General features: G+C 30.9%; 1 protein-coding gene across 1 annotated transcript; it reads left to right on the forward strand.

Annotated features, from left to right (window-relative positions):
- Nucleotides 1-1,093: 1,093 nt before the first annotated feature.
- repo (reversed polarity) lies at nucleotides 1,094-7,240 on the forward strand. The gene is made up of 2 exons (XM_065505251.1): nucleotides 1,094-2,931; nucleotides 5,648-7,240. The coding sequence occupies exons 1-2, from the start codon at nucleotides 1,826-1,828 to the stop codon at nucleotides 6,603-6,605; spliced, it is 2,064 nt and encodes a 687-aa protein (XP_065361323.1). The 5' UTR covers nucleotides 1,094-1,825; the 3' UTR covers nucleotides 6,606-7,240.
- Nucleotides 7,241-9,694: the final 2,454 nt, after the last annotated feature.

The following is a 9,694-nucleotide window of genomic DNA, read 5'->3' on the forward strand; positions in this document are numbered from 1 at the left end:
TTGAATGACAAATAAAAAAACTTATATACTCTTGCCACTCATGGTGAAGGGTAAAATGTCATATATCTACCTTTCAAAATGACATAAGTTATTTAAAGAAACCGTGTTCAAAAGATACGCCATCTATTGTAAATTCCGCATTTTTAAGTGATACACCAAATAGATATAAAATAATGTTTTTAGAAAATTATTGACAACTATTACTAAAGATATTTGCAAAAAAAATACAATAAGTTCTAAGTAAAAATCGGAAATTTCAAAAATTGAAACAATGATTTAGTGAATAAGACTGTATTTTTTGTTATTTTTTTTTTTTTTTGTTTTATAACAAATAATCATTTAATATCTGTCCATATATGTACAAGTTACGAGCTCTACAAAGCTTGTTTGTATTTCATTTATCCATAGAAGATTAAATACAAACATTTTCTGTTATAATGAAAAAAAAAAAATTACCATGAAATTTTAATCCATATCTCAAATCCATAATTTTACGTTTTCAAAATGTTTTTAAATAAAAAATTTGAGAAAAAATTTTTCAAGGAAATTTTAGTTTTGGTTACACATTTTTAATTTATGATCTTATAGTTTTAAATTTCTAGGACATTGCTATAACCTTTTTATTTCTGGGTCAAAATTGTAATATACAATTTTTCAGAATCTCGTAATATAGTACATATGTATCTTTGTTGGATTACTGACAAAAAAGTGGAAATAAATCTTTAATTTATAAACAGATTGCCAAATCAAATAAAGTTCAAGAGCTCCATATTAAAAATAAAAATCCTTACCAGCAGTCAATTTTAAAAATAAACTTTTTTTTTTCTCACATTACATACCGTAATTAACAGCAAAGGATCATTTTCCCAGGATCTGTTAAATATGCTGGCATGTTGCCGTACACAAGCGTCAAAATGTTACTTGAAAACATTTGCTAGAATGCAGGAAGTACAATAGTTCTAGGATTTTGTTTAGTCCAAACACAAGACTCTCACGAGCCAGCATACCAACCACACAACAGTTTTCATACAATAACATTATACGCACACACAAACTAACAAACAAACACAACTCATCCGACTGATCGATCAGCCATCTCTTTCTCGTGCAGTGTTAAAGCAAAAGTACACAGATATGATTCGTGGTTGTTAAACAGCAAGAACACACAACAACAACATAACGGTTTCTGTATAAACACAGTGGGTAAGCCGCCATTACTGTATTCTGATTGGTGGAAATAAATTGGAAAACACAAACGAGCTAAATTGGGTATAAAAAGACAATCATCACCGTTTGCGGATTCAATTAAGGGCCTCGTGTTCAACGTAGAACAACGTCGCACACGTATTGTTGTTAACTTTGAAATAATAATAAAAACAGAAAGAAAAAAAACTAATAAAAAATACAAGTGTTTTTGCAAACTAAAAAAAAACAGATTTTTTCTATTTGAAAAAAAAACTTAAATCATTTACAGGAATTCTGTAAAGAAATATATAAAACAAACTAAATATAGTAGAGGATTTTAGTAATTGTGAAAAATTTATTTGCGTTTGAATTTAATGCAATTAATTAATTTACATAAACACATACAACTTGTGCGCCAATATCATCAATTTAATTAATTGAATTTGATTTAATTTTTACGCGCGCTACCATTGATTAAACAGTATGAACGGATTAAGTTACAAAACGAAAAACATTTAAATTAAACCAAAACAATTAAGTTGAATAAACGTGTGAAATTTTTAATTAAGTTTTGTGAACACAAATAAAGAAACATTTTAAATAGTTCCTATTTTGATAAAACAAATAAAATATATATGACATGGAGCATTCAGCATTTGAAGATGGAATATTTAGTGATTTTGCAGGACCTTTAAGTCCTTTAGATGGTAAACCCTTGACACCCACCTCCGCAGCCATGACTACGGTAGCCCATGGCATGCACTCGGTAATGCTAAGTTTACCTCCAGGAGCTACTGTTATGCATCAGAGCAATAATTCAGACTTGTGTTCGCAACGTTTGCCTGACTGTCAAACTTTACTGGCGGCCGGTTCACCCAAAATGGATCCTTATAAATCCTCTACACCCGATTATGAATCTAAAATGGAATATGTGACAAAAATGGGTTGCTATTCGCCCACACAAAAATATGAATATCTAACGAATGGCAGTGCTCAAAAGTTGGAACATCATCAGCAATATTCTCCACCGCCACCAACCAGCAATGGTTTACAGCAACATCATCATAAACTACAAATGCCTAGCCATCATCATCACCACCACCAGCAACAGCATCATCACCAACATCATTCACCCAGTGCCATGTTAAGTGATTACCATCATCATGCCCTGCACAGCACAAGCAAATTGGAATATGATCCCCATCATCATCAGCAACAGCAGCAGCAACATATTGCCCACATCTATGGTAGTCCACATCATAACTCACATCAATGCCACGAACTCATTAACACCAATGGTTCCAATGAGCAACATAATATGACGTTAACCTCCAATGGCTTAATCAGCAATAACTCAAGCAATGGCAATACCGACGGGGGACTTTTGCAACCCTCCTTAGGAGCCGGCGGTGTTGGCGGTCCTTCAGTCATTTCTACAGCCAATTCAAATACCAATAGTTTGTCTTCGTCCTCATCATCATCTAATAATAATCTTAACCCATCACCCACTGGCGGTGGCGGTCTAACGAATGGCATGAAACTTAATAATAAAGGTAAACACGATGATATTTGTTCGCCCACCCATGCCGATGTCAACAACACAAATGGAGCCAACTCGGTGGGTAGTAATGCTGCATTATCGAACAATAATAATAACAATAACAACAATAATAATACGCCACCAGCTGTCAAGAAAAATGATAAAAAGAAGGGTGATCCAAATGGCATTAAAAAGAAAAAGACAAGGTAAGATTTTAATCTTTAATGGCAAATAATTATTATTATGAGTAAAAATAAATGCCCGATTTAATTCTTGAATTGACAGAGTTTATTAGAAGTATTGCAAACTTCTTTGGACACATTGAAACAAATGTTCGAAAGAATTAAATCTTAATTCGATTTTCCTACACAAATTAAATTAAACATTCCATTAAAGGCATTCATTACGAAGGATAACCTTAGTACTTCAGACGTAATGAATTCTTACCTTTCAGAATTTATTCTGAATTTGAATCCATTGATTTACATTAATTTTGTTCTTCAATTCAAATCTATTCAGAAAATATTTTTCAAAAAATATTGTAACAAAAATTTCTATTATGAAATTAATTCAACAATGAATTGTTTTCAAATAAAGCTTTTGAATGCAGTTAATGCATTATTTTTCTGGGAATGGTTTTATAGAATGAATAACTATCATTTTTAATTCTGAATTAAGATTTTCTATTTTGAAATAATTTAAAAAAAATGGGAATTAAAACCAAACATTAAACAACAATATAAAAATATGAAATACTTCTAGTTTAAACTCAAAATAATTCACATCAGTGGATACAATTTGGTAAATTTTAAGAGAATTTTTTTTTATATTTAATGGGTCTATTACGATGGCAACCGAGCTAAAGTTGTGTCTAAGTTTCCAAAATAGTATTACAGATGGCAACTGGCAGCTATTATTTTCTGTTGCCAAATTGGCAATCAGAAATCTCTGGTTTCTCTCTGACACGCAACTGATGTTCGGTTGCCATTCAAAATCTACCCATAAGATTTCTTTAAATTTTTAGTTTTTTCATAAACAATTTTATGAAATAACTTTCTGCTTTTCAAAGATCATAAACTATACGAAAAATCCTAAGCATACATTAAGAAAATAATGTTTAGTTTTAAAGTTTTAAATTAAATAGTTGATTTACTGCATTAACGGTTAAAAAACCATTAACAATGACATATTTGGGGTATTCACACGGTCTGCTAATAGTCATATTGTCATAATGTCCTAATATATTATAATAGTTGTTGTTGTGTTTTAAACACAACACAAATTTGATTAAACTAAAATAAAATATTAGGACATTATGACAATATGACCAAATAGTAGACCGTGTGAATACCCCAATTGTTTTGAGATTTTTGTCATTCCATTTAAAATTTATTTGTATTATGAACGAAATAACCAAAGCATACGAATCAAATAATCTTAAAAATTATGATTAAAAGTCGAGGTATTCTCGAGCAAATCGAAGTGTTACTTAAAAAAACTTCTACTTGACAAATTTTAAGAGGTTGTTGTGTTTATCCACCAAAAAAAATACAGATCATGCTCCATGTTGTCCAAAAATTGCATACAATTTCAGCACTTGTTTTGTGGTTACGAAACACATGAGAGATTTACCTAATCAATGTTAAATTACATTTTATTATAGAGTGATCAGGAAGGGAGGTTAGAAAGTAAATTCACTTAAAACACACACTTTTTTTTTGGACAAATTCAGTTTTATTGATAACAATGTAAAGTAGAAATATGGGAATTAATAATGATTAACATGTCTGCAGACGTTGGATGTTTTCACAAAATTTTGAACCAGATATTACAAAAACCTTTCGCTTATCTCGTTCAGATCAGTTATCAGTTTAAATCATTGAAATTACCCTAGAGAATATAATACAGCGTCGCTAAATCACAAGAACGAGGCGGCCAAAAATATCCAAATTGAGAAATTATACGACCGGGAAATTTCTCATGCAAAAACTGAAATCACTAAAGATGACTTTGTTGTCGTTCAGTTTTCAAAAAGCCAATTCAAAAACGTTCATAGAGCCCAACGCGTTAAATTGTTAAAATTTTCCAACTTTGTACTAAATAAATGTCAAAGGATGAAAGCATCTAATCTCTAATATATATCCTTTATAAGCTAGATATTTATTTTTAATTAGTTTTACGTTTGACTATAATCAAGTAATTTCAACTTGTATGCTTAGATTATTTCGTTCTACTTAAAGTTTGTTTAATTGACATAACTTTTTCTGTATTGAATCATGATATTGACTATTTTTCATGGTAATTTTGTGTGACAGATAACAAGTATTCGACGGCCTTGTCGAACATTCGCTAGTCTAAATTTTTGATGAAATTACACGATCTTAGTTCCCAATCATTTTTCTGTTTCGAAATTATGCGTCTTGGGAACTTTTAATTTAATAAATTCAATGCAGCATTGTCTGACCTATAGTTCTATTGCAAATTGTTAATAACATCCCTTCATTATTGCTCTTCGATTTCAACAACATACAGAGATCCTCAAAAGTGAGTAAACAGCAGTGATTTTTTTAAGATAATGAAAATCATTATAGTCCGACATAATTTTAATCGGTAGATAGAATTTAGGATTTTCATTATCTTAAACAAAATCTAATAATTTGTTGTGTTTACTCACTTTTGAGGCTCTCTGTATAAACGAGTATTGGTCTACGACCAATATTTCGATGTGAAATAACAATATAATCTTTTAGAGATGGGAACAAAAATAGCTTAAATCTGATATTAGCGAGGCATGACCAAAACCCTTTAAGTTATTTCGTGCAGTTTATAAACAACTTTATTTACAACGCCAAAATAATTTAAAGTAATTTAAGTTTTTCCAAGCAATTTACTTAAATATTTCCTCCTCTTATTTCTTTACAGAACTACATTTACTGCCTACCAATTGGAAGAGCTAGAACGTGCTTTCGAAAGAGCCCCCTATCCCGATGTATTTGCCCGCGAAGAATTAGCCATCAAATTGAATTTAAGTGAGTCAAGAGTACAAGTCTGGTTTCAAAATCGTCGCGCCAAATGGCGCAAACATGAGCCGCCACGTAAAACCGGCTACATTAAGACAAGTACACCGCCCAATTCTGCTTTGAATACAACATTGGCGGCACCCTTTGCCGCATTTCCACAAACAACGACTGTCACGCCGCCCGGCAGCATGGATAGCTGGACCAGTTATCAGCCACCATACGAATTAAGTCCACAATTTAGTCTATTATCGCCGGCAGCTAGTCCCTATGGCACATACACCAGCCAATACGGCACTTATGTGCATGAATCACAAATCTTTCCAATGCGTCACTTTGAATATGGATCACCAACACGTGTGGAAATGACTTCAACTGGGGCTGCAGAAGATCCACAAAAAATGCATACACATGATGCGGCAACATACATGGGTCAATCGCCCATGATGGGTGAGGATAATGGCAGCTCGGCTCATTTGCAAGATGTTAATGCGGTGCAATTGGTGCATCAACAAAATGGCTCAGAGCCAAAATACATGAGTGTGGGTGGTGGTGGCAGTGTTGCGCAGGCTATAAATCCTTTAGAAGAAAATGGTTCGATTGTTTGTCATCTAAGCCGTGATCCTCAACAGCAGCAAACAGGCCAAACGCAGCAGCAGCAGCAACATGATAATAATGGTGCAACAGTACTGAAACAACACAATTATACAAATGTGGGCACACCGACGGCCACAGATGATGAAACGGCTTTGCAAATAAAAAGTGAAGAGACTTCGCCCTCACATCATCAACAACAGCAGCAGCAGCAACAACAGAATGGTGGAGTATCCCACAGTTATGTATTGCCCCCTTTTTTGCATTAAAAGAAATGCTTGCACACCACAAAAACCCATTTACGATCAATAATCATCATCATCATCAACACATAACGGAAATACGTAAAAGATGGCAGCAGCGCAAACAACAGGAAATGAATTTAAAGTTCAAACATTTCCGGCGGCCATTTTGATAATAGAAAAACAAGTGTTGTAAATGGGTTTTAATGATTTCTTTTTAAGAAATCCTTTGAAATATTCCTAATCCTGGAAAATTGTTTATTTTTTAAAGTATGCGCAGGTGCAAAGCATTTCTCTTGTTATATAGTTTTTGTTTTTTTTTTATTATTATTTTGTTTAATTATATGTATTTTAGTACTAAATTCTTGTAGAGTTTTTTAACAACAAAATCCAAAGTCTTGTCCAAAAGTCTAGAGTTAGTAAACGTTTTAAATCTAAGTTGTAAATTTCACCAAAAATCAATTGCATTCCAAATGTGCCTTAAATTAGTTTTAGTTGCAAAAGCCTAACAGAGGTTTTAATAATTAATCTTAGTCTTAAAGGGCGTAAAGAAACGAAAAAAAGATTTAAATATTTAGTAAATTGAATCTCTTTTTAAAACTTAAAAGTTGGGATTTTCAATTTACAAGATTTTCAAATCGTTGTTCATACCTTTACCCTGTAAGTTCTTGAAGTTCCATTTTTAGCAGTAAGTTTCTAAATAAGTGTAAATTGTTTATTTTAACCTCCAATACAATGCATTCCAAATGTGCCTTTTTTAATAAATTATTAACAATTACTATTTTAGTTTTATATAAAAAAAACAATGAAATAAAACTGTTGTGTTTTTTTGTGACAATAATTATATTTATTTATAAGAAACATGTGTATGTTAAATATTGTGACCAAAAATAGTCTCGCTTATAACTCATATTCAATTATACTCATTTTTATTTAAGTTATTTAAGGATTTAATTTAAATCAATAATCTAATTTAGGTTTTATAGAAAATTACATATAATAATTTAATAATTATTTAAATTTAATTCTTTTTGTTGTAAAATATAGTAAATATTTTTTTGTAATGAATTAAAAACTATATACTATTTGTAACTCAATTATTTTTTTTTTATAAAATTTTAATAAAATAAGTAAATTAAAAAATAAATAAAAAAAAGTCAACAAAATAATGGAAAAAAAACTTAAAACAAAACAACATAAAAAATAACAAGTAAGAATGTTATATTCGGCTGTGCCAAATCTTATATATCCACCATCGATTTTGCTAGATAAGATCAGCGGTAAATTTCAGATTGCTAGATTCGTGCATTTAAATGTTATCGGGAACAAAATATCCATGGCTTAATATAGAAAGGTCGTATCTCGTTTCTTTTTCAAAATCGGGTTTTTTACATAACTCAAATAGACTTCCCTTAAAAAAATCAGTTTCACTATGTTGATGAATAACAGATTTACTGTAATTATAAAAAATCCCTAACTCATTTAAAACATCGTTCGAAAGAATAACCCCTAACTCATTTAAAGTTGAATGCATATTTTTTTGGTTTATAATAAAACAAACAACTTTCTAAAAATATTTTTTGATATATTACAAATTTTTAGTTGTTTTTTTTCAATTTCACTTTCTGATATAATTGAGTTTTTTTCTTCTCCTGTAAAGTAACTAAAAGATACGATCTTTCTATATTAAGCCATAGATATGTATGTATAAATAGTGAGTCAAAAAAAACTTATACACACTGTTCCAGCAAAAACTTGTCGTTGGTCCAACAAATTATAATTATACCATGCACCACCATAGTGGGGAGGGTATTATGCGTTTGTGCAGATGTTTGTAACGCCCAAAAATATTAGTCTAACACCCACCTTAAAGTATACCGATCGACTTAGAATAACTTTCTGAGACGAAAAAAAACCTACACACTGTTCCAGCAAAAACTTGTCGTTGGTCCAAAAAACCAACATAGTAAACTTTCATATAGACAAAAATCACACAACCTAATTTCATGGTGATCGGTCCATAATTGGTCATAGTCCCCATATAAGGCCCACTTCCGAAAATCACTCAAAAATACAAATTATTGAAATTTTAAAAGAAAAATGTTTTTACTCTTTTACTTAGTGTAGGGTATTATATGGTCGGGCTTGACCGACCATACTTTCTTACTTGTTTTTTTAATACGCTAGCTTTTAAAAATATATCAGATATTATCTTTTCTAAATCATTAATTTTCAACTGTTACTTCGGTCAAAATGGTCACCGAAAAAAAAGAACGTGAAAAAAATATTTAAAACTTTTCAAAACAAGTAAAAGAGCTATATTCAACCAAATTATACTTCAAAATAAAAATTTTAAATATTTTTAGGTAAACAAAATTTATTTTTTTTTACAAAGTTGTTTTCTTAATTTTTTGGAAAATATTTTTAAATTTTTTTTTTAATTTTTTAAACTAATTTTTTTTTTTTAAATTAAAATTTTTTTTTGTTTTTCATTTTTTTTTAATATTTCGAGAAAGAAAAACTTTTGGTGAAAAAAAAATTCGGGTTATAAAATATTTTTTCCGATTTTGACCCGTTGTAGGTCCAACTTACTATGGTTTTATATACGTCGTTGCAAAGTTCTTTGAAATATCTAATTAATGACTTAGTAATCCAGATTTAGGTAAAAAATCGAGGTTGTCCTGGTTTTTTCCTTATATCTCAGCCATTTGTGGACCGATTTTCTCGATTTTAAATAGCCTTGATGACTTGAACATTGAAAGGAAACCTGGATCTATTAGAAAAGCAGCTCGTAAAATTAAATGCACTGATTCTTTTGTGCACAGAGCCAAAGCTAATGCTGGGTTGAAGTATAAATTTCTGAAAGTTTCTGATCACAATTTGGTAAAGAACTTAGAAGCAAAAGATCAACGAAAAATGGAAAAGATGACGCACGATCTCGGTGTCCTGTTCACATCACCTCCAAGTGAGATAACCATGTCCTTAAATCGCACGTACAGGATGTCCAAAGTATTATGAGCTGTGTGGCACATAGCTCCGTCCTGTTGAAACCTCATGTCGTTAGTTTCCATATCATCATATTCAGGTCAAAAGAAATTGGTAATCATCGATTTGTA

The sequence above is a fragment of the Calliphora vicina genome, chromosome 1 (assembly GCF_958450345.1).
Source record: "Calliphora vicina chromosome 1, idCalVici1.1, whole genome shotgun sequence".
Taxonomy (NCBI): domain Eukaryota; kingdom Metazoa; phylum Arthropoda; class Insecta; order Diptera; family Calliphoridae; genus Calliphora; species Calliphora vicina.

Excerpts from the sequence above, each read along its gene's own strand:
- repo (XM_065505251.1), top strand. The coding sequence starts at position 1,826 with ATGGAGCATTCAGCATTTGAAGATGGAATATTTAGTGATTTTGCAGGA. Across the intron at positions 2,932-5,647 it reads ATTAAAAAGAAAAAGACAAG|AACTACATTTACTGCCTACC; the intron begins GTAAGATTTTAA and ends ATTTCTTTACAG.